This window comes from Chlamydomonas reinhardtii, chromosome 9, assembly GCF_000002595.2.
Source record: "Chlamydomonas reinhardtii strain CC-503 cw92 mt+ chromosome 9, whole genome shotgun sequence".
NCBI classification, from domain to species: domain Eukaryota; kingdom Viridiplantae; phylum Chlorophyta; class Chlorophyceae; order Chlamydomonadales; family Chlamydomonadaceae; genus Chlamydomonas; species Chlamydomonas reinhardtii.
In genome coordinates, this window is record NC_057012.1 from 1,269,626 (window position 1) to 1,292,461 (window position 22,836).

General features: G+C 63.4%; 5 protein-coding genes across 5 annotated transcripts; 3 read left to right on the top strand and 2 right to left on the bottom strand.

Annotated features, from left to right (window-relative positions):
• Positions 1–122: 122 nt before the first annotated feature.
• On the bottom strand, positions 123–6,316 carry CHLRE_09g399350v5 (uncharacterized protein). Its single transcript, XM_043065930.1, has 3 exons — positions 5,762–6,316; positions 4,788–5,650; positions 123–4,613 (listed from the first exon to the last, which is right to left on the bottom strand). Exons 1-3 carry the CDS (start codon positions 5,792–5,794, stop codon positions 2,984–2,986), a joined length of 2,526 nt encoding a protein of 841 aa, XP_042920838.1. The 5' UTR covers positions 5,795–6,316; the 3' UTR covers positions 123–2,983.
• Positions 6,317–6,556: 240 nt separating this feature from the next.
• On the top strand, positions 6,557–10,082 carry CHLRE_09g399300v5 (uncharacterized protein). The gene is made up of 6 exons (XM_001695142.2): positions 6,557–6,803; positions 6,954–7,052; positions 7,590–7,639; positions 8,143–8,235; positions 8,648–8,821; positions 9,297–10,082. The coding sequence occupies exons 1-6, from the start codon at positions 6,683–6,685 to the stop codon at positions 9,375–9,377; spliced, it is 618 nt and encodes a 205-aa protein (XP_001695194.2). The 5' UTR covers positions 6,557–6,682; the 3' UTR covers positions 9,378–10,082.
• Positions 10,083–10,196: 114 nt separating this feature from the next.
• On the top strand, positions 10,197–12,810 carry CHLRE_09g399250v5 (uncharacterized protein). Its single transcript, XM_043065927.1, has 6 exons — positions 10,197–10,585; positions 10,769–10,911; positions 11,167–11,208; positions 11,534–11,623; positions 12,093–12,167; positions 12,381–12,810. Exons 1-6 carry the CDS (start codon positions 10,369–10,371, stop codon positions 12,435–12,437), a joined length of 624 nt encoding a protein of 207 aa, XP_042920839.1. The 5' UTR covers positions 10,197–10,368; the 3' UTR covers positions 12,438–12,810.
• A 46-nt stretch (positions 12,811–12,856) lies between these two features.
• On the top strand, positions 12,857–17,368 carry CHLRE_09g399200v5 (uncharacterized protein). The gene is made up of 12 exons (XM_043065925.1): positions 12,857–13,187; positions 13,751–13,789; positions 14,058–14,127; positions 14,461–14,547; positions 14,781–14,899; positions 15,179–15,235; positions 15,318–15,428; positions 15,636–15,846; positions 16,062–16,156; positions 16,404–16,436; positions 16,758–16,814; positions 17,093–17,368. Exons 1-12 carry the CDS (start codon positions 13,185–13,187, stop codon positions 17,129–17,131), a joined length of 921 nt encoding a protein of 306 aa, XP_042920840.1. The 5' UTR covers positions 12,857–13,184; the 3' UTR covers positions 17,132–17,368.
• Positions 17,369–17,381: 13 nt separating this feature from the next.
• CHLRE_09g399150v5 (uncharacterized protein) lies at positions 17,382–22,796 on the bottom strand. Its single transcript, XM_043065923.1, has 10 exons — positions 22,412–22,796; positions 21,413–22,236; positions 20,898–20,987; positions 20,500–20,691; positions 19,725–20,185; positions 19,454–19,513; positions 19,105–19,160; positions 18,742–18,832; positions 18,393–18,496; positions 17,382–18,170 (listed from the first exon to the last, which is right to left on the bottom strand). Exons 1-10 carry the CDS (start codon positions 22,459–22,461, stop codon positions 17,978–17,980), a joined length of 2,121 nt encoding a protein of 706 aa, XP_042920841.1. The 5' UTR covers positions 22,462–22,796; the 3' UTR covers positions 17,382–17,977.
• Positions 22,797–22,836: the final 40 nt, after the last annotated feature.

Here is a 22,836-nt window from a genome sequence, read left to right on the forward strand (position 1 = left end):
CGCCCTTTCCAATATGCAGTGGTCCTGAGGAAGGCCGCCCACACAAACTCGAAAGCAAGCCTTGTGTGTGTGTGTGTGTGTGTGTGTGTGTGTGTGTGTGTGTGTGTGTGTGTAGCACCAAGGGGAGGGGCCCGTTACAGAACTGGCCATCCAACTTGCAACCAGCAGCTCCCTTCAACCCACAAACAAGCACATAAGCTCAAACTGGAGCTAGGAGTCACTTCCTTAACTAGCCAGCCGTCAGAAATCTCCATTCCGTCCTGTTCCCTGGCTGACATCTGCACAAAATGCACACAGGCGCACACATGGCACACACTAGATTCCAACACTACCGTACATGTGCTACCACACAGACACGCACACAATTAACATCGCGCCACACTCCCCGCCTCCTGTGCTCCAGCCTCCATGCAGTGCAGCATTGCCGCACCCATGGATAGGTCCTCTCGTGCCTTGGCCCTGCCACCTTACAACACCACCACACATCTTGACCTCAAATGAAGTTAATTGACTCCGCTCCGCCCGCCGCAATCCATGTATGCCTACCGCGCCTCGCTTCATGGCCGCCATGAGGCGCCGGACCCTTTGCCTTCATGAATGTCGTCCGCCGTCAGCGCCTTGGCGCCTCATCCCCTCGCACCCGCCTAGATCAATAATCACCTCATTTCGTGGCCGCCGCATTGGGCGGTGACACATGCATGAGATGTTGAGGGGCACGGGCTCGGGCGGGTAGCCTAAACACAGCACCACTGGCCAATCATGGCTAGGCGCGTGGCAGCCACTCCAAATACCCTCGCCTCATGCATCCCTGCCGTTGGCCACATAAAAAACGGCCTTTGCATGACGCACGGTTCGTGCCGTCACACGACAACTGAATGATTAAGGCCTGCCAGGCCAGGCTAATGCGCCCAATGCTCTCAAAATCTTCAGAGCGCTGCGGCGCCCCCAGCAGCCTCCTTGCTCTCTGAGCCTGCCAGTCGTACCAGCAGCTGGTGCCTCCGTGTACCGTACAAGATTGTGCCCGCCCGCTCCTTCGCGCTGCCATGCTCGCTCCGCTCGGTCCTCACACACGCCTGCTCTGCGTCTTCGAATCCTCTGCAGTGCTCAAAATCTACCTCAGCAACACCTCGCACACCCGGCTCCGTCCCTCGTCAGCTTCTCTCTGCCTCGCCAGTGCTCCCTTGTGCCGAAACTCATGTGTTGCTCAAATCCAGGATCCTTAGCTCGGCGCTCGTGACTTCCCCTGCCTGCGCAGTGAAACCCATCGCCTCACCGAATAGGCAGCCCGTCCATCATGCCTCAGATGAAAGTATGTGTGGACAAGCTGGGGCAGTGACCCGTTGCGCCGCAAACTGACATGCGTTCACCCACCCCGCTCGGCCGCCGGGTACTGCACTCCAATGATAGCTTTTTGTGCCAATTGCATCCTCCATGCCCTCGTTTCCATACCTTCAACAGCAACTAACTCGTTAGGCAAAGCGATAAGATTGGCCTGCCGCCGCTTGCAGCCACGATGCAAGGCCCACGAAAGTTCTTTCCTTCGTTGCGTTGCCCTCAGGGGCCTCTCGACACTGCAAGCCAACGGCCCACCTTTGGCGCTGCGCTCCATCTCCAACGCGCCAAAAAATGTATCTATACCTTATTAACTACGAACACGGCATCCCAGAAAAGGAACTAGATGTATTGTCACACCACGGTCACACCAGGGTCGAGTGGGCAACTTTCTTACGACCCCACAGACACCTCTACACAACAGGCCGACTACAGTACGGCACCCCAGCAACACGTGGTACACTTCCGTCACGAGGAGTCACAGACATGGTGGCTATGCACGGTGGCATTTGAAACGCTGCACGGACAGCCCATGCATGCCCAGTCAGCTATGAAACATCAAAGCCAGACTGACAACACAGCCGTATTCGCCAAGCAAAGAATGCAGCAACGGACTGCGCAGAAGGATTTACTTCAGGCTAGATATTGGGTTTTGGCTTTTTCCTAATATGTGCGGCAATGTGCGCATCGCCCTGAGCATGCTTTGTGGCAGCACACCACAAGACCGCATTGCACACCGCACTTCAATTGGGTTCACGGAAGCAGAACGACACGGCGCAGCAGCCGTGAAGAGCAGCCGTCCATACGCAAGACTATCATAAACACCCCGCGCACGCACAACACTTGCGCATTTGTTGCTCAGCCATCCAACCGCATCACGCAGTGCCACTGCGGGGCACATAAGCTTGCCATCGCCACAACTCATCGCGACACCAAGCCTTTAGCAACACACCCTGACACGCAGCATGCAGGTCGTGGGCACCTCGGAACCGTTACTATCGGATTAGGTCGCATGTGGTATCCCCACATGTTCACTCGTTCGTTTTTTGTACTCCGGCTTCGCCTCTCCCAGCCCAAGGGCCCGCACACCGCGCGCAAGCCGCCGTGGGCCCTCGTGTCAAGCCCACGTGACCACAGCACCCGTAGCACATTCCACCTGCCAGTTTCAAGTCCTCTCGTCGCGCCCAAGCCCAAGGTATTCCACTCCAGGTAAAAGCTATAGTCCCACAAGCATATCACAGGCCAAACACGAACCAGTGCACAAACGGCAGGGTTCCATGAAATGTGTGAACGTTCTCACTTATACACTTGTAAACATACTCGCCGGATAGCCCATTGCGAGGCATGAGAAAGACAGCACGTGAGCTGTTTCCGCTGCGTCCCTCAAGAGCTCTTTTCCCCGCTCGCTGTCTCGTATCCGATTGAAGCCGCCACCCACCTCTTTGCGGATCAATTACTGCAATAAATCTGGATCTGCTCCGCGCCATGCCGAAAGGCAGTTGGCATGGAGCTCAAGTAAAAGGCTCGAACACTGACAGCGCAACAGTGCGGGTTGCTGCAATCCAGTTTGGCAGCGCCATGTCACACGGCCTTCTTGTTGCTTGGTTGCAGTTCCTTAACAGCCCTGCGGGAGCGGGCCTTGGTACTGGTCTTAGAAATACAGACGAGGTGGCGCCACTGCCAGCGCCGACACGGTTGACTGCTGCTGCTGACTCTGGTGATTCAGGTGTCGGCTGAGCGCCTCGGCGGCGGCGGCGCGGCCCCACTGCATCGCCAGCTGCAGAGCCGCCCGCACGCCGCCACTGGCCACAAGGCGTGCACCGCCCGCCGCCAGTAGCTGCTGCAGCACACCCAGATGACCCTGGTAGGCTGCCTCCTTCAGAGCCGCCGCGCCGTCCGCACCGCCCACGTCTGCGCCCGCCGCAATCAGCGCCTCCACTGCAGCCCCACGGTTGGAAGCAGCAGCCGCCACCAGCGCGGGGCCAAGGTGGCGTGAGAGCTCCAGGGGGCGAGCGGCCAGAAGAGCCTGCAGAGCCCCCGCTTTGGGCGGGCAGTTGACGCCCGCCTGGGACCTGCCGTCTGGAAGGAACCCAGGGTCACTGATGGGGCCCCAGGCGTGCTGATCTGGCGTTGCCGGGGCGCCGTCACTACTGCCGGCACCCCAGTCATCGCTGTCAGCATTCCAATCATCGTCGTCGCCATCGCTCTCGAACATGCTCCTGGGTGCCGCAGCGCCGCCGCCGCCACCGGCTGCAGCTGCGGCTGCGCCCACTTCTGCAAACATGCCGCCTGCAGCCGCATGCCGGGCAGCCGCCGAAGCTGCAGCCTCCGCCACAGCCACCGGAAAGGGAACCGGCGGGAAGCGCGACGCCAGAGTAGAGCGTGCTGCAACTGATTTCGGGGCCGCAGCCGATGCTGGTACAGCCGAGGTCGCCGCAAGGAGCACCGACGCGGCGCCGGCGCCCTCGACCTTGGCGCCGCGGCGAAGCAGGAGCTCCACCGTCTCCGTGTGACCGGCACGGCACGCAGCCAGCAGCGGAGACGGCGGCGTAGCTGGCGGCGATGCAGACGGCAGCAGCGGCGGTGCGGGTGGTAGCATGCTGGCTCCGTCCGTACCTCTGGCGCCGGGGAACGGCAGTGTAGACAACGCCGGCAGCGACGGCAGAACACGGCTGGTCAGGGCATCCGCAGCGGCCACAGCAGCACGCAGAGCGGGAGCCCCTGGGCGCTGCGCGGTCGCCACCGTGGCGGCAAGAGCTGCGGCGGCACCAGGTGGCGGCACAGCAGGCGTCTGGGGCATGCCAGTGCCCGTAGTGGATGAAGCTGCTGCCATCAGCTGGAGAGCAACTGCCACAGACGCGGCCTGCGGCGGGCGCAGCGGCACCGCCGCCGGTGGCGGGAAGGCGCGGAGCGATCCCAGCGTGAGCAGCGAGGGCAGCGGCGGCAGGGCTGCCGCGGGCGCTGTGGCGGCGGCGCCACCGGCACTTGGCAGGAGGGATCCCATGAATGCGGCACTCGGCGGCGACAAAGCTGGAGCCGGGGGCAGCGTGCCTCGCGGAACGTGGCACGTGCCAGGCCACAGGTTCGGTGCGGCGGCTGGAGTCGCCAAGGTCGCGGCAGCGGCAGCGGCAGCGACGCGGACGCCACCGCCGAACGCAGGCAGGCTAGGGAGCGCTGGGGCGGCGGCACTGGCCGTGAAGACGCCGGCGGTGGCGGCGGCGTCGCCGCCGTCGACTTGTGCGCCAGCGTCCAGCAGCAGCTTGACGACGTCGATGTGGCCACTGCAGGACAAGACAGAACACGAGTCAGTTACGTGCGGGCGATCATCAAGTCTTTGCGAATTGCAAGTCAGCCGTGCTGGAGGCGAAGCTGGCCTTGCTCACGACTGCCAGCCCCTGCCGCAAGCTGCTGTCTGATGTTTCGTTCCTTGCACTGCACTCCATGTGGCACCTCACCTGTGCGCCGCCTGCATCAAGGCACCTGCGGGCGCCGAAAGGTGCCCAACGTAGCACCCAGAAGACGCACCGCCTGAGGGCAGTTTCCCAGCCGGCGCCGCCGCAGCCAGTGCTGCTGCATCGCCGCCAGCAATACCGCCGCAGCCGTTGCCACCACAGCTGCAGGCAGGGGCGTTGGGGTCGGCCCCGGCTCGCAGCAGCAGTTCCACCACGGGAGCGTGGCCGCCGCGGGCCGCCGCCAGCAACGCCGAGCCCAGATAGCAAGGCACAGCCGTGGCGGCGGCGGCGGCGGCCGCAGAGGACGGAGGCTGAGTCCCTGCCCAGGCGCTCTGCCCTAGGGCGACTGCAGCCGGTCCTGCAGATGACGGCAGCCGCAGCAGCAGCCGTACGGCAACATCTGCAACGCGAGCATAGCCCGCAGCCGCTGCGGCACAGAGGAGTGACCCAACAGCCGCCGCCTCGAGCCGCTGCGCCGGACCCTGTTGTGCGCCTGACGCATTGCCAGCAGCTGGCGGTTGAGCTGCCAGGGCTTTAGGGGCGCTTGTGTTGTCGCCCGCGCCAACAAGAGGGAGAAGCTCGCCGAGCGTGGCCGACAGGGCGGCGTCGTCTTGAAGGGCCGGGAAGTGCGCCCAGTCTGACGGGTCCTTGAAGCCTCCAGCTCCTGGCCTATGTACTAAGCTTTGCCCTATGGCAGAGCCCAGCGCCCGTAATGCGCTGTTGGGGCCGAATTCCGCCAATAGCGCGCGAGACACCAGGTCTGGAGAGCAGAAGATAGTTCGCGTGTGGGCCTTAAGGGCTCTGCTAGCGCAAGCGGCGCTGGAGCAGCCCTTTAAGCCCGACCATGACAGCGCCAGCAGCAGCGCCTGCGATTGCACAGCATAGGCAGGGTGAAACCGCGCAATTCGCAATTCTGCTCGCGGTTCATATCGCCACGTAACTCGATATTTCGCCCGGCTTAGGACCGTCGCGCTCACCTCGTCAGGCAGCCGCGATAGCAGCGCCTCCATCGCACCGGCTACTGGCGGAGGGGCCGCTGAAGCAGGTGGTGAAGACCAAGGTTGCTGGACTGCTGACCAGGAAGCGCATAGGATTTTAGTCGCCGGCGCCTCAGCGCTAGAGCTATACACATGCGCAAGGGACGTAGCAGCTTCTGAGCGTCCGTCGGGCGTCGTAACGAGGCGCTTTCGCTGAGAGAACGCCAGCATTCAGACTCCACGTGCTTCCGCTTTCAGCCGCGCACTGCAGCAAGCAACAATAGCTTGCTCTTGCTATATGTCCCAGAAGTGCAGCGGTCTCGGTTTAGAGTGCCCAACTGCCGATGAACTCGTCAACGCGCTATTGTTGTCAGCGCCCCTGCTATTTTACTCCCTATGAATCGCGCTCGCTACTTAGTAGCACCATTCTGAGAAGTCTTGGGCTTGGGCCAACAACCAAGCCGAGTTCTCGACCGCATGGCAGAAGCCCCCGATTGTGAAGAATGACGCGGTGTTCGATCTAACAGTAACAGTAGTCCTTATCATTAGCGTCTGAATACCACAATGTTTACGTTCCTGAAATGGAAAACCGCAACAAAATTGGCGGGAGAACAAGCGGCGGAACTCCGTGCCTTCACTTCGCAGAGTTGCTGCGAACCTTTTGTAACTGGTGTGCCGGTTTGCATGTGCCTTGCGATTACCTCACGCGTCACATGTCCTCCACCGCACAGTGCACATGCAGCGTCGACCCCTACACGCGTTAACTTAGTTAGATTCAATAACGGCACTACCACTGATACCAAAATGAGCAATCTTACTGGCTGGCAAACAGTCACGCGCAGTGCACGCTGCGCAACACCCATGGTCTCTTTCAGCGGCTTGGACCAATCAGCGAACAATTATAAGCAATGTCATGCTCGCATGCGCACCTCCATCATCGCCGCGGCGCAGGGGCCGTCGGAGGATACCCTCATTGTGGACCGCAGGCGCTTGCTCGCGAGCGCAGCAAGTGCTGCAGCAGGGGCGCTGCTAGCCTCTGCATGTGAGTGGTCAGAACACTTCTCACGGCCGGGGTGTGATGTATGGAGGCTTCTGACACAGAGGACATCCAGTGCCGAGCCGAGGCCACCGCACACTCACACCTTATTCTTGTGAGCCTGAGCCCGCCCTCGCCTGGCCGCAACGGCTGCAGGCCCCGCCTCTGCTGCATCCATTGAGGTGCTCGAGGATGTCAAGGGCGTGGGATCACGGGGCGCCCGCCCGGGTGACCTACTGCTGTTCCACTACGTGGGTAGGTGCCTGCAGATCCGTGGGTGTTGTGTACGGTAGTGGGATGGCTGAAATATGCCACTCCCCCGACATCAGCAAGGATCGGAACAGTAACCCAGTACCCAAGGGAGAGGGGGATGGGGATGGGGAGGGAATAAGGCAAACGGGGACGCGGCAGCGTTTGTGGGTGCCAGCGAGCGCCGGAGAGCGCGTAAGCATTGAGACGGATACACTGGAACAGCTGGCGTGGCGTCGACGCCCACGGCCTTGGTGTGGGGGAATTTAAACGGCCGGCGGGAAAGCGGCGGCGCTATTGTGTAGGCATTTGGAGGTACCTGATTGCCCATAGGGTGGGGGCCAGCGGGCCCCATGCCATTGATATTCGACACACCACGCAGGCACGCACCAACGCGCGTCATGTACTTCATGATCTGAACCCCCCCCCCCACACACACACACATGTCCGCCCCACCCATCTCTGCCCACACGCGCGCTCTTGTGCTGATACTGACACCCCCCTAACTCCCCTACCCCCCTTGGTGCCCCCCTGCCGCTGCAGGCCGGCTGGAGGGCTCGGGCCAGGTGTTCGACTCCACTCGCGGCGGACTGGTGGGTGAGGGCTGGGGGCCCAGGCAAGCGAGATGCTGTCCGGACGTGCCATGGCGTGTGTGTGGGGGGGGGGGGGGTCCCGTGTTCTTCAGGGGTGTGACCTGGGCGTTGCAGGGGCTGGGGCCGAGTAATTACAGCGTTGCGTTTACGCTGCAAGGTAACCAGGCGTGTGCGAGGCGTGCGGCCGCAAGGCGGCTGGGAGAGGGTATGGGTAGGAGGCCAGGCAAGCCCAGCAAGCCGGGATGGGCCGTGGTTTGTTTGGGCAAGTCCGTCGTCGCGTGAGCTGCATGATCGTTGTCGTGGCCGTCGTTGCATGGGCTTCTTGAACCCTCTCTTTCCTGGCACGCCACGCCAACGCCGCTTGCTGCCTGTCACATCCTTTGCGGTGTGTCCCCTGTGGATTGCATATCGGCTTGCTTGGCCGGACTGTCCCTTCTTGTAATGTCGCATTTATATTGGCGAGCCACACCGCCCTGCGTGCCGCTCCCCACCTCCGCCTGCAGAAGTACCGTGACGGGGGGCCGGGCGTGCTGCGGCCCGCCGCCGTCGCACTGGGCGGCGGTCCCATACCGGGCATCTGTGAGGGCCTCCAGCAGGTGCCTGTGGGGCGAGGGGCGGGTCTGGGGGCAGCTGTGTGCGGCTGGGGTTGGGGGCGGGCGACTCAGGCGGGCGATTAGCGGCGGGCGGGGTGGTTGGAGCGATTGTGGTGGAAAACAGGCGGCACCCCTGGCAGGCGGTAGTCGGTTATGGCCTCGAGCCAACCGAGGTCCAGCCCCTGCGTGGAGCACGGGGGTTGGGCGGTTGCGGGGACACGCCGCGCAGTCACTCCCTGTGACTGCCCTGCCCCACACTCGTCCGACCTCCAGCCAGCACCTGCACCCACACGCTGTCACTGCCGCCCTTTCCCCGCCTTCTTCTGCATTGCATTTCCTGGACGCCTTCCCTAGTTGCTTTGCTGGAAATGATGGAAGAAAACCAGCCTCCTCCCCGCCGCCGCCTGCTGCACAGGCCCTGACCGGCATGTCCATCGGCGGGCGCCGCACCGTGCGCGTGCCGCCCGAGCTCGGGTTTGGCGGCGCAGCGGTGGGCGCGCCGTACGCCATCGTACCGGCCGGCAGTACACTGGTGTACGAGGTGGAGCTGCTGCGGCTGTCAGCGACGGGTCCGGACCAGCTGACCAGGGTGCGAACACTGGCGGTGTGGTCTGGTGTGCTGCCGGCTTGGTGTGCGAATAGCCTGGTGACAGCGCGCTGTCTGGTGGCCCGTGGGGCTCAGTGGCCGCAGTGGTGGTGGCGGTGGCGGCGGGGTGGTGGAGTCAGCACGCACGTGGGCACGGCCCTGCCTACAGGTGTCAAAGAGCCATCGCATGCCTGCGCGCGTGGGTGCCGCATCTCTGGTCAACACCACTAGCCACAGCCCTGTGCACTGACAAGTGTCCACGCGCACCAGTGGGGGTGGAAAGGACGTGTGGGCTGCATGCCGTGCCCCGAGTAACCCAATCCCTCATGGCCAGTAGCACGCGCCGTGCGCGCGGCACGCCGCTTCCATCCCATCCCTAACCCGGATGAGCTGCTGACGTCTTCCCCAGCCCCAAACCTGACACGCCACCCCGCTTGCCCGCCGCCCGGCTCCCGCCCCTTCGTTGTTGTGTCCTCAGGGCATTGCCAAGTGCGGCGCGGGCGGCGCGGGCCAGCAGGACGAGAACTGCGGCGCCATCAGTCTGGCGGAGTTCCTGTGAGAGCGTTGACCGCAGCAGTGCAGGAGCAGCTGGAGAGTGAGACGGAACAGGCCGAGTGGGCGCGATGGGACAGGTTGGCATGGTCTCGTAGTGTGTTCCCAGAACCCAACATTTAACAAGCAATTTGTGAGGTCAAGCGAAGAGTGCGGGGCTGGTCGAAAACCCCAGTTACTGTACCGACGCGTCGGTCGCTCGCAGTCAAGCCGTATGGGCAGAGTGCGGCAGGAGCTAGAGAAGACTTGGCACTTGGACATGGAGCTGGACTGCTGGAGGGAGGCTGGGACGTAGCGGAGGTGTGCTGAGTCCGTGCACGGAGGCAGGAAGGGACGATGACACGCGGGGGGCATGTAAATTCGAATCCCTTTGCATGAAGCCAATGGCACCGTTTGCCAATGCCCACACCGCCAATTAGATGCGCGGCCTTGGTCAGTGTGGTGGCAGCTTGACATTAGGTCTTGCTTCCCGCGAACACCGCGGACACAATTGGATGTAGGACAGTGGAATGACCACAAGGGGGAATGGGGGAATGACCACGAGAATGCGACATTTGGGGCGTGGGCGCCTTTGCTCATCAACGCCGAGCGCAAACTAGCGGCGCCGGACTGTGGTCACGGACTGTGGTCCGCTGTGATCTCTCGATCTCCGTGCGGTTTTGTGCTGTGCCCAGGTCCTTTCATGGCCAGGCATATGTAATAACAAGAAACATGACACAGCCTGAGCCTTGGGCGCCGACCTAGAGGCGCGGGGTCGCCGCGCCTGTGCACTGGTCTGCGCAGCGGTTAGCGCTTCTTACGGTTAGGACTCGCACTCGATTTCGCGGATTTCGCTCCCTGGCCGAGCACGAGTCCGCAGTGCTGTATAAAGCCACAGTGTTATATCTGTGACAAACAAAACACTCAAAAATAAGCTTCTGCAAAGCTCCTCGGCACATTGGGCTCGTGCTACTTGACTTCCTGCTTTACCGACAGTGCGCGCAGCGGAAACTATAAACATGTCGGCCCTTGCAGCTTCTCACCACGGCCACGCCGCCAAGCCGCAGGCTCGCGAGCGAGCCCCGGTGCGAGTGCCGGTCCCTCGGCCCCAGCGCATGCGTGTCGTCGCTTCCGCGCAGTCGGGGCCCACGGCCCGTCGCGATGTGCTAAATGTGGCACTCTTTGGAGGCCTGGCGTCGTCCATGCTAGCGGTCACTCCCCAGCAGGCCTCTGCCGGTGAGGACCCGACTGGCCAGTGCGCACATGTGGCTGGCCGCTAGCCTCCGACACGTTGCAAGTTTAGGCTGATCTAACACAAACGGTAGTCTATTATGTCCAGCTGCATCGCATGTGTGCAACAGGGCGCTCTGAACCTCACGGCAGTTGGGTTTTCTCACCCCTTTGGTGCTTTGCCTGCAGCCACGGGCCCGGCCGCGACGCTGGAGAGTGCGTACGGTGCCTTCGGATCCTTTGTGTCCAGTGGCGACTACTCGACCCTGGACTCGTTCTTCACAAATGACACCACCTGGCTCTCCAATGTGAACGGCGGCTTTCAGGGCAAGGTGTGGGCCTTTGCTTGAGAGTCTGACAGGGTCTGACACGCCGCCCGCCGATACCGTGCCCTGGCGGGGCAAGCACATACATACACAAGCGCATATACCCCGCACGCTGGTGCCTGCACGGCATTGCATGAACATACACTGTCCTGTGTCACTGCGACTGTCCTGTGGTCACAGCGTGTTTCCTTCAGCTCTCATCACATAAACGGGTGCCGCCACGCACCACACATGCCGTGATGCCGCCGCCATTACTCGCAGGGCAAGGCTGACGTGAAGCGCTTCTTCGCATGGAACCTGGCCGTAAGTACCGTACGGTTTCTAACGTACGGGACGCCAAGCGACCGGGGCCTCTCTTTTGAGGCCCAGCTGAAACAAACAGCTGGGGTGGCAAACATGGTTACAAACGCGCAAAACCGCTTTGACAGGCGTGCGGTGTGCTTCCTGTGTATTTGCCACTTCTTCTTATTGCTATGGTGCAGCCGTAACAATATAGGTGGCTCTCCGTTCAAGGGAAACGGGGGCCGCGCCCACGCCACGCACGTCGAAAACTACCTAGTAGCCCCAGCCGTGAAACCTACCCATCCGCGGCCACCCACCCGCCGGTCACTGCCGTCGCAACATACAGGCGAACGCCGTCAGCTCCTTCCGGCCGCTGCAGTTCGTGGAGCAGGGCAACAAGGTGGCGTCCCTGGTGGCCATGGCGGGCAGCGGCAAGGTGCGCGCAGGGCAGGGCGAAGGGGGTGGGGGTGGGCGGGAGGGTGACACAGCGTGGCTTTGCATGCCGTTGGGCAGTGCATGGCGCATGCATGGCGCATGTGTTGGGCAGTGCACACGCGCAAACAGGCGCGCAAACGCACGCACGCACGAAGTACCTGTCATGCGGACTTTTGTGCATGTGCCCTCGCATTCACACCCGAAGCGCCAAACCTACCGGTACGCACCACCTGTGTGCATGTGCCCCCCATGTGCAGCGCGACTGTTCGAAGTTAACTCCCATGTGCCCGTTGTCTGTGCCCCCTCCCGTGTACCTGGCTACAACTTCGCTCCTCCTTAACTTAGTATCATGAATGTACTCCACACACACACACACACACACACACACACACACACACACACACACACACACACACACACACACACACACACACACACACACACACACACACAAACACACACTCGTTCAGGCGACGGGCCGGCCGTACGACACGGTGTTGGCGCACTTCGCCACCGTGGAGGGCGGCAAGATCACCGAGTTCAGGGTGGGTGGGTGGGTGGGGGCACACCTGACGGCAGCAGGCGATGGGATGGGCAGCAGGCGTGTGAAGGGGGCAGACAGGGAGGGCCCTAGGCAGTGGAGCAGCACAGAGGCAGGCTTGGCCCTGCGTGGGGGAACAAAATACCCGGGCCCCGGCCCCAGCCCCAGTCCAACCTCATGTGTCATGTTTCATTCCCATCCCCACACACAAACGCAGGAGGTCGCTGGCTCGGAGTGGAGCGAGGCCATGGGTGGCGTGCCCTTCCCCAAGTGATGAAGCACGGTTCAAGGGGTGCACGGTCAATGGAGCATCATTTCCGAGCGGGTCACTGTCAACGGCGTCGACTGCATGCTTGTGATTGCGCGTTTGTGTGTTTGCGCGGCCTGTGAGGGCCAAACGGCCGCGAGTCCTGCGGATCTTGGGTTGGTGTGGTGTGTGCATTGCCGTGACGGAAGGCAACGAAGAAAGGGGTCGACAGCTGGGCGCAGCATGCTGGAAAGACACGAAAGAAAATATACAGTAAAGGCACCCGCAGTCTGAGAAAATCATGGTTCTAGTTTAGTGGTGGATGGTCCCGGGCGGTTTGGCCCGCGGGTCTTCCAGCCAATCCACGTTGCTTTGGTACCCGCTGTAAAGCTCCACTTGTCCACTGCCCCATTTAAAGTCCTCACTGCCATCCAAACTATCATACACCGTCAGTGTGCTTCTAGTCTGAAAAGGCGTTTGCCATTTGAGCGTAGCGTCAAAATGAACCAGGTCAGCTGTGCCATGAGCGAAATCAATGAGCAGAATCAGCGGTGCGCCAGCTGTGTTGTCAGCGGGAGCCAGCTGGGCAGCAGTCGCAGAGGCAGCGGGCGGGCCCGCGGGCACAGTCGGTCAGACCCACGGCCGCGCGTGCTCAAACAACCGCGCCAGCGTTCGCAAGTTTCGCTTTGCTGCACACGCTAAATTGCGCCTGCAATTTGCCCCTGGCAGGCAGCGGAGGGCGTCACTGCTAGTGCGGCGAAGCTAGTGCCTCAGATGGTGCGTGCCGGGCGGGTGGCGGCGGCGGCGGCGGCGGCGGGATGGCCAGTGGCAAGGGCCGGTGGGAACGGTGGCTGGTGGATGCAGTGGAGGGGACACAAACACGTGCCAGGGGCGGTCGGAGTCGCTCGTTGGGGTGCGATGCAGTAGAGTCAGTCAATCCTCAGCCAAAGTAGCGACTGCCAAAATGCAAACGCACGCGGGACCGCACATGGCGGCATGCAGGTCAAGGAGGCCGTGGGCGGTGTGCAGCAGAGGGTTGCGGACACGGCCGCTGGAGTGGCGGAGAGCGTTGGACTTGCCGTACAGGTAGTGGATGCGGGTGGGGCGCTGGGGATGTGTGCCATGTAAGTAGCGGGGGATCAGTTTATTGCAAACCCGACAAAACCCAGACCATGGGGGGTGGGCGGGTGCATCCAACTGTATGATTGTGGATCCACGGGCGCGGCCTTCTGCACGCCCACGCGTTTGTGCTTGATGCATGTCACCCACGGTGTGTGCTATGTGCTGCTGTGTGCTGTGCGCCGCCGCAACAACATCACAATCCACCATCATGGCAACAGGGGCTGCGTGAGAAGATCCCGTTCCTTCCCGAGGGCCAGGTGCGCGCGCGTGGGCTAGTGTGGTGCGCGTAATTGCGAGCGCGATCGTGATCGCTAGTGTGGGCGCGTGTGCGGGGCGCGTGTGCGCATGCGTGTGCGTGTGCAGGCCGTGGATGCGCTCGGAACTCGAGCCGCTGACCCAGCCCCTGCCCCTGCCCCTGCCCTCTTGTCCTGCCCCTTACTGCCCCCTACTGCCGGTGCCCCTCCTCACCCCCGCCCCCTCTCACCCCGCCGACTCCCCGCCTGCCCCCACTCCCCCGCCCCGCAGTCCAGCCAGCCGGGCAGTGAGGCGGACATGTGGACCAAGCCCGTGGTCATCCGGGATGACTACGTGGGAGGTGCGGGGTAGGGAGAGCGCGTGTGTGTGCGTGTGTGTGTGTGTGTGTGTGTGTGGGGTCCTGCAAGCGTCTTTGCCGGCTGTCTTGCGACATCTGGCCGCCGCCTCTGGTTGGCCCCCTACCTGTTGTGGCGATAGGACACACCATCTGCCAGGGTGCCACCTGGCTGCACGCGCTCCTCCCCTACATGCCGTGGCGGTAGGCCGCGGCTCCTGCCATCTGGCCATACCCTCACATAATGACCAAGTAGCCCCGATTCATCAATACACGCCTGCAACCGCACCCGCACCCGCACCCCCGCACCCGCACCCCCCGCACCCCCCGCACCTGCAGCTGGCAAGCTGAGTGGGCGTGTGGCGCTGGTCACGGGCGGAGACAGCGGCATCGGCCGCAGCGTGGCAGTGCACTTCGCGCGGGAGGGTGCGTACGAGTGGACGTGCGTGTGAGGGAGGGGGCGTGCGTGCGGGCATGTGATAAAGGGGGGGGGGGTGTTTGGGTTGTTGATGTTGTGGGTGTGGAGTCCAAGCTGAGGTGGCTGAGATGGAGGCTTGCCCAGGGACGAGGTGCCAGCTGCTATGAACAGTTGAGCATGCACACTGGAACGCTAGAACCGTTGCTGACCTCACCACCTTCCAACCTTACACCCCTCCTAGGCGCCGACGTGTTCATCCTGTACCTTAATGAGCACGAGGACGCCGCCGCCACCCGTAAGATGGTGGAGGCGGAGGGCCGGCGCTGCAGCACCATGGCCGGGGACGTGCGCGACCCCAAGGCAAGAAACTCCTGTGTGCGCTACTCCACTGTGCTGCAGGACCTTCAGGACCAGTGCCCCAGCACCTGTGGCCGCTCCGCTGTTAAACGACACGTACCCACCCATCCACCTACACACGCACATCCCGCACATGCCGCCATCCCGGCAACGGCCCGGCAACACCACGCCCACGTTCCCACGTGCCCACCCCACACGCACGTGCCGGCAACCACCCGCCCCTGCTCCACTGCTCGTGCTCCTCAACACACACACGCGCCCCCCACCCCCTACCCTGTACAGGCCTGTGCCGAGGCAGTGGAGCGCTGCGTGAGGGAGCTGGGACATCTGGACATTCTGGTGCGTGTGCCATTGCATGGGCAGGTGGCTGTGTGGCTGTGCGCCGGCCCGTCATCACCACCACTACCCACCCACCCGCCAGGTGAATAACGCGGCTGTGCAGCACTACCGCACCTCCATCACCGAAATGACGGACGCCGACATCGAGTCCACCTTTGAGACCAACATCCTGGGGTACATGCACATGGCGAAGGTGCGGAACTGTGACCTGTGGCCGGCTGAGCGCGTGTGCTGCTAGTGCGGTTAGTGCTGCTACCGTAGCACTGCCCCCGCGCACTCGCCTTTGGCTTTGTGTGGTCAGAGCTCCGCCCGCCGCAGCTACCCGGCCGCCTCGGCCCCCACCTCAGCCGCCAACATTAGCCGCACCTGCCGTACCCGGGGGCAATCACAACCCCCACAGGCCGCGCTGCCGCACCTGCCCAAGACCGGAGGCAGCGGCACCACCACCAGAGGCACCACCAGCACCACCGGCAGCCCTGCCCCGGGCGTGATCATCAACACCACCAGTGTCACTGCCTACAAGGGCCAGCCGCAGCTGCTGGACTACTCCGCAACCAAGGGGGCCATCAGCGCTCTCACGCAGGCACTGGCGCAGCAGCTGGCGGGCAGTGGTACGTCTGGGACAGGGATGGGACGGGGCGGTGTGCCCTGCTGTGCATTGGTACGGCATGTCGTGGCGTGGCGTGGCGACCACGGTATCCAGCATGCTTTTGCATTGAATATGATACACAAAAACGGCTGGTAGGTACGAAGCTTGCGGGGTGCCTGCTGACATGGCAGCGCTGCCTGCCCGCACGCACACCTCCCTCGCGTGCTTCCTTCCCAGGCATCCGTGTCAACGGCGTGGCGCCCGGCCCCATCTGGACGCCGCTCATCCCCGCCACCTTCCCGCGCACCGAGTTCCTCAACTTCCAAAAGAGCGTGAGTTTGTGTTTGAAGGTTGCCTCGGCGGCGATAATGAGTTGCAATTATGCGCATGGCTTGTGGGGCAGGGCGGGGCGAGTAGCGGGGTAGGTATGGTTGCATACCAGATCAGGAGTGCCGTATTTGTGTTCGAAAAGCATCTTGCTGAGGGCAGTCTTGTGAGGCAGTCGCTTGGTGCCGGCGCGATGCCGGTAGTCCCGGCATAATATGGTCGGTCATGCGTGTTGGCTGCCCGCTCCCACAGGTGCCCATGCAGCGCGCGGGACAGCCCTCGGAGGTGGGTGGTGGCCTGTGGAGTGCAGGCCTGCGGGGGTGGGGAGGTGTGGATACCAGCCCAAATCGAACCCAGTGCAAAAGAGCGAGGAGACGAGCGTGGGGGGTGGGGCGCATGAGGGGGTGCCGCTACGGCCGTGAGGGGCGAGTGCGCAGCACGCCCAACACTGCTTGTGCAGAGGTGTGGTGGTGGTTTGATTGGCACCTGACAGGCAGTGATGGCGCCCACACTCCCGCCTCTACTACATGCCTCCCTCGCTGGAACCCTCCGATTCCTCTAACCCGCCCCTGCCCTCCCCTCCTGCCTCCGCGCCCTCGCCCCCAGGTGGGTCCCTGCTACGTGTTCCTGGCCAGCAGCGACGGCGCCACCATGAGCGGCCAGGTGGGTGGGGGCGGTCCGGCGGTGGTGCGGTACGATGGTGTGTAACGTGCGCTACGTGTTGTTGTGCAGCCTACCTAGCTATTGACTCCTGCATATGCCGTCCGTGTAACGACGCGTGTTGTGGCATGGGCAGTTTGATGGGCGCAGCGCGAACACACACACACACACACACACACACACACACGCACACACACACACACACACACACACAAGCACACACACACACACACACACACCGTATGGACTGCACTCTCTTCCCATCCTCCCCTTCCCTGCAGGTGCTGCACCCCAACGGCGGCACACCTGTGAGCGCCTGATGGGCCCCAGCGCGTGGCGTGGGTCGGAGGAGCAGGGCGGAACGATGATGAAGATAGTGAAACGGGAGGGGGGATGCACACAGACTGAGACGGTCAATGTGCGTGTTGGTCTGTGCCGGGCGTGTCTGGCAGCAACTGGTTTTGAGAGTGGGTTGAACTTGCGGTGTGCTCATGTGCAGGCACTGACGGTTGACGGTTTGTTGGCGAGTTTGTTGTTGGTTGCGGTTGCATAGCGAGCTGCTGCTATGCAGTCAAGCATGGATTACAAGGCCGCCGCGGTGCTGCCAAGGGACCTCAAACGAGAAAGTCGCATGCAGCTCATGTACGCAAGGGTCTTCATCTCATGAAAGGGGGTGCTGTAACAAGATCTAGAAAGCCAATGGGGCTCCCCGGAGTCAATACTACACAACCAGTCAAACCGTATCAGTGGGCATACGATGATGAACAGCCGCACGCGACACCTACACGTCTTTGCACATACCAACCGGTATTGCGAGCATCGTGCTATTGTTACGCGATTGCACACCAACAAGATTGCATCCCTACACGACCGGCAAGAGACCCAACGACACATCGAGCAATCAACACCGCGCACACGGCCAGCCCATCATCTATGCCAGCAAGAGCACACACAGACGCCAAGCCACGGCCGCGCCGTCACCATGCCGGTTGCCCCGCCAGTGACCCAGCCAACCCGCATGCCGCAACCTGCCACGCAACCCCGCCTTCACCCCGCCTTCACAATCGCAAGCAGCCGACCAGCGCCGTGCCGCGCCTTCTCAAAACCGCGCCGCGCCACGCCACGCCGTGCCGTGTCGTGTCGCGGGCACCCAGGGCCAGGGGCCCTCACGCCTTCGAGGCCTTGCCAGCTGCCGGCGCGGCCGCCTTCTCCGCCTCTGACGCCGCCACCGCCGCCGCGCCGGCCGCCGCCGTGGCCGCCGCCATGTCCACACCCGCCTCCGCCGCTGCCTCCTGCTGCTCCTGCTTCTCCTGCTGGCTCAGCTCCAGATAGGCGGCCAGGGGGAGCAGGTCCTGCAGCCTGTGGGGTGCATGAGGCGTCGTGTGTGTTAAGAGGGCACAAGGACGGCAACACGTATGTGCGAGCATGTGTGTGCGCGCGCACATTGAGACACGTTTCGTATTCCAGTTTACGCCGTTGACACAAGAAGCCGCTCGTTTCAGTTCCCCTCAACCAACCGACACAAACACGGAAACAGGGTACGCGCACAGACAAACACGCGCACACAGAAACGTCACCCACCTGTGCACGGCCGCCTTGAGGAGCAGGAAGCAGGCTGCCAACGCGAGCGGCACCTCCACCACCTCCCGCCACCACCGCGGCGGCACCAGCACCAGCGCCACGTTCTGTACAGAGGGCCGTGAATGCGTGTGCCGAGACGGTTCAACGCGTGGGCGGGCACGCGCTCGTAGCTTCCCTTCTTCTCACGCGCGCGCGCACCCACTCCCAGACAAACACACAGCAGCAGCCCACACATTTCCCTAACAAACATGTGTTGTCCTGCGTCTTTGTGTCCTATTCGTTTTCTTTCTGGGAATGGTTGAAAGCAACCCTCTTCGTCTCCTCCCCGCCATCGCCACCACCCTCCCACCTGCACGTACTCCAGCAGTCGGCCCGCACCCAGCAGCGCGGCAAAGGGCCAGCCGTACGCAGCAATACTGGCAGACATTAGCCGACCCGAGCTGTTGGGGGAGTGGGTTGGGCACAGGGATGGGAATAGGCGCGTGGGGCGCGTGAGCATGAATTTGCGAGCCTGCCTCCACCTAACCTTGCGCCGCCCACCTCTCCCGCGAACCCGTACGCCCCGCACCGTCCCGCCGCGCGTGCCAGCCTCCTCGCCCCTGCAGCAATCTAAGCTTCAACCTGCTAGAACACCGCATCCCCTCACTGCTATCATGTCGTGACCCCGCCCCTGCGCCCCTGCCCCCTGCCCCTGCAGCCCCCGCTGCCTCACCGCTCCAGCGCCTGTGTGCCCACACGCCCCTCCAGCACCGCCACCGGCAGCGAGGCCTGCGCCGCGGGCGTGTGTCGTGTCGGGGTCAGGTGCGGGCACAGGCGTCACGAAACCAGGCCATTGGTGCATTCACGCGGTGATGGCAAACACACACACACACAACTACGACACGAATCTCGTGCAATCCGCTGGCCTCAAAGCGCAACTCAAGGCATGGGGCGAGGCCCCGCGACCCACCCGCGCCCCTGACATTTCCTCCATACTCCCACACAATACCCAAAAGGCCCCCCACCCACCCCTCATCCACCCCCTACCCCCCACCTAGCCCACACACACACACATACCCTACCTGTATGCGCATCAGCCGCGGCAGCGCCCAGAAGGCCGGCAGCACCAGCAGGCACAGCCCCTGTGAGTGTGTGTGTTCACGTGGCAGTTGTGCGGCAGTGGCAATCGTGGCAGTGGCAGTTGCGGCAGTGGCAGTCGTTGTTGCGCAGTTGTGAAGTTGTGACAGATGGCGTTGTCAGGGATGGCATGCGCTATGCAGCATAACCCAGTGCCTCGCACGCGGCCTCACACTCGCCCGCCCCCACACCACTCCGCGCCCGCATCGCACGCACCTGCAGCGGCAGCGCCCGCATGTTGATGTTCACGTCCACCCACCACACCCGCCGCAGCATGGCCGCCACCGCCGGCAGCAGTGCGCCGATGTCGCGCACCGCCGCCGCCAACGCCGCCCCCAGCCCGCCGCCCTCGCCCTCGCTAGCGCTACTGCTGGTGCTACTGCTGGCGTCGCCGGCGGCTGCGCTGCTACTGCCGTCCGCAGCCTTGGCCTCCGCCGCGCCGGAGGAGGTGGCGGCGGCTGTAGCGCCGTTTGCAGCATTCGAGGCCGGAGTGGAGGCTGGGGTGGGTGTCGAGGAAGGCGAAGCGGCCGCGGGGGAGGGAGGCGAACCGGCCGACGAGGAGGGAGACGAAGCGGGCCGCACCACGCCAATGCCCAGGTCTGCTAGGGCGTCCGTCGACTCTTCCAGCTGCGTGGCGCCCGAGTTGCCCGCCGCCGCCGCCGCCGCCGCCGGCCCGCCTGGAATCAGGGCGGGAGGGGAAATGGAAAGGCACGCCGATGAAAGGGTGAGGAAGCAAGGAAAGACGCGTCACAAAGCACTTGAGCGCCGGCTGAAACGCTGCGGGCCACAGCCGTGGCTCATTGACGTCCTAGTGCTTGATGCCCTATACTGCTTTATGCTTTCCGCATCCATACTTGCACTGGATCTGAATTGTCCTGAGTCACAAAGCCCACCCCGACAATTAGCACATCCAACTGCACCCGCTTTTGCTTTACCAAAGCGACCGGTATCCCGCAACCCCGTCCCGGGTCCATTGCACCCTGCCACCCACCCTTGTTATTGCCAGCCGCCGCTGCTGCCGCCGCCGCCCGCGCCGCCGCCGCCGCCAGAGCCTGCTGCGCCTCGGGCGGCCGCAGTTCCGGCGGGCAGCAGATGAGGGTGGCGGTGGTGAAGGCGAGTGTGTTGAGGGCGATGGAGGCGGGCAGGCTGATCAGGAAGAACAAGCCCACAAGCACCTCATAGCCTGTGTGGCGCGGGATGACGGGATGGGAGAATGAGTAGCTGGTGCAAGAGAGTGTTGTGGTAGGGGCCGGCAGTCGTCACCTCGGGCTATCGTCCTGCGACCTCTCGTTGGCGCCCTTAGGGAGGTCCGTTCGGTGCCTGTCAGGGCTGTGGAATGCACCACCCGGCCCCGCCGCCATCGCCCTCATGGCCGCCCCCGGCACGCACCCGGGTGCGCCCGCATGAAGCCGGCATCCAGGAACAGCCACCAGGGGTTGCCGGCGGTGGAGGTGGGCGCCGCCAGCAGCACCTCAGCGGCTGGGGGGCGGGCGAGGGGGGGAGGTGAGGTGAGGGAGGTGGAGAAATAGGTGGCGGCGGTGAAGATGGGGGAGCAGATTAGGAAGTACGGGAGGCGAAGTGAGGCACTGGGGAAGTGGGTTTGCTAGGCAGGGCAAAGGAGGGAAAAGGCGGGTAGGTGGCGAGACGACGCAACGCTCGTGCCTGGCTGTACTTCGCTACACACCGCACCGCTGTCGACGCCGCGCGCGATGCCAAACACTGCCCTCAATCCCTCCTTGTCTCCCTGCCCTGCGTGGGCAGTCTAACGATGATGGGACATATTCGTTGGGCTGGGCCATATCATCCCTCCCCCCTCCCTCCCCCCTGTGCTCCGCTAGTTCGGCTTGGTTTGGTTTAGGTTGGGCTGGTACCCCCCTCCCTCCCTGCCTCCCTCCCTGGCCCACCATGGTTGGTCAGGCGCTGCACCACCCGGTGAAGGCAGAACGCCGCCGCGTCCTTCACCGCGTACAGCAGCAGCACCGGCAGGAAGTGGGACCGCAGCAGACCCGCAACTCCACCCAGCAGCCGGACAGCGCCCACACGCGGCGGCGGCGCCGCCATCTGCGCCGCCGCCACCGCCACCGCCGCCGCGGCCAGCTGCGCCGCCGCAGCCTCGGAGGCCGCGCCGGCGGCGCCAGCCGCCGCTGAAGACACCGCGGCAGACCGGGCGATGTGGTGGGGGTCGTCTTCGTCGCTGCTGCTGTCGGCGGCCGCAAGGTCGGAGGGCCCGGTGCGTGTGTTGACCATGTTACGGCCGGCGGCCAGGCCGGGCGGCACGCGGTTGTCGTAGGCGCTCTTGAAGGGGTCTGTGGGGAACTCGCCGCTGCCGCTGTTGAGCGTGTTGCCTGTGGGGCCGCCGGTGTGAGGCGCGTGGCTGCTACTGCTGCTGCTGTGGCTACTGCCGGGGCCGCTGGTGGGTTGGCTACTGCCGGGGCTGCTACTGCCGATGCTGCTGCCTGGGCGAGGCGAGGCCTTGCCGGATGCTGGGTGGTGGGGTTGACGGCGGCCCCAGAAGGGCTGGCGCGCGTCGGAGCACGAGGGAGAGGGAGAGGACAAGGAAAAGGAGGAGCAGCAGGCAGCGGCGGAGGTGGCCGTGCGCGGCGCCGCCTCGGCCGGGGCAGGTATGCGGCTGCTCAGGCCCTGGGCCCCGGACCCGGCAGCAGCAGCTCCCCGCTGAACTCCTGAGCAGGGCGCCGGTCGCCAGCTCAGGCCGCGGCTGCCGCCCAGCCTGCAGGAGCGGGGCAACATGTGTTCGCGTAAAAGGAGTGAGCAGCGGAGGAGGGCCGGGTTGACTGTGAAGGAGTTGCGCGGGGCGGGTGACGAGGTGCGGCGGGTGCCTTGGCGGCCAGGCCGTTGGTCCCTGACACCCAGCCCACACCTCTAAAGCATAGCCCGCAGCTCACCCTTGCGGAATAGTGGCCATGCGAGCGCAACAGCGCAAGGAGCTCGCCATCGCGCTGCGCCGAGAGTGCATCCCGGAAACCCCCTCCAGAATCGGCGACCGCGTGAAGAAGATGTCTGCAATGTATTGATGATGATATGCAGACGATCCATTGAGCTGCCCACCCCGCTGTGCGTCGGCGAATGCCTGCATCACAACGCCCAGTCTCGCTCCCAAAACTATACAGGATGCGAACCTGCTATATCATGTATGTGACAAGACTTGAAGAGCTACAACAAAAGGGCGGTGCGCGCTTTGTCGGAGCCGATTCCAGCCCTCGAGGACTGAACACAACAAGCGTTGACACGAGGTCAGCAACTTTGTCAAGCAGCGGCGATGGTCAAGGGTACGTAGTGGTCCTATCGCGCATTATTTGACGAGACCGGT

Bases quoted from the DNA above. Each gene is read 5' to 3' on its own strand.
- CHLRE_09g399350v5 (XM_043065930.1), bottom strand. From the start codon at position 5,794: ATGGAGGCGCTGCTATCGCGGCTGCCTGACGAG. The intron at 5,651-5,761 runs GTGAGCGCGACG...GTGCAATCGCAG, and splicing joins TATCGCGGCTGCCTGACGAG to GCGCTGCTGCTGGCGCTGTC. The intron at 4,614-4,787 runs GTGAGGTGCCAC...CTTGTCCTGCAG, and splicing joins TTGATGCAGGCGGCGCACAG to TGGCCACATCGACGTCGTCA.
- CHLRE_09g399300v5 (XM_001695142.2), top strand. From the start codon at position 6,683: ATGCGCACCTCCATCATCGCCGCGGCGCAGGGGCCGTCGGAGGATACC. The intron at 6,804-6,953 runs GTGAGTGGTCAG...CAACGGCTGCAG, and splicing joins GGCGCTGCTAGCCTCTGCAT to GCCCCGCCTCTGCTGCATCC. The intron at 8,822-9,296 runs GTGCGAACACTG...TTGTGTCCTCAG, and splicing joins GTCCGGACCAGCTGACCAGG to GGCATTGCCAAGTGCGGCGC.
- CHLRE_09g399250v5 (XM_043065927.1), top strand. From the start codon at position 10,369: ATGTCGGCCCTTGCAGCTTCTCACCACGGCCACGCCGCCAAGCCGCAG. The intron at 11,624-12,092 runs GTGCGCGCAGGG...ACACTCGTTCAG, and splicing joins CCATGGCGGGCAGCGGCAAG to GCGACGGGCCGGCCGTACGA. The intron at 12,168-12,380 runs GTGGGTGGGTGG...ACACAAACGCAG, and splicing joins GCAAGATCACCGAGTTCAGG to GAGGTCGCTGGCTCGGAGTG.
- CHLRE_09g399200v5 (XM_043065925.1), top strand. The intron at 13,790-14,057 runs GTGCGCGCGCGT...CCCGCCCCGCAG, and splicing joins CGTTCCTTCCCGAGGGCCAG to TCCAGCCAGCCGGGCAGTGA. The intron at 16,815-17,092 runs GTGGGTGGGGGC...CCTTCCCTGCAG, and splicing joins GCGCCACCATGAGCGGCCAG to GTGCTGCACCCCAACGGCGG.
- CHLRE_09g399150v5 (XM_043065923.1), bottom strand. From the start codon at position 22,461: ATGGCGAGCTCCTTGCGCTGTTGCGCTCGCATGGCCACTATTCCGCAA. The intron at 19,161-19,453 runs GTAGGGTATGTG...CCCGCGGCGCAG, and splicing joins CGCGGCTGATGCGCATACAG to GCCTCGCTGCCGGTGGCGGT. The intron at 18,497-18,741 runs GTGGGAGGGTGG...CCCTCTGTACAG, and splicing joins GACTGCTGGAGTACGTGCAG to AACGTGGCGCTGGTGCTGGT.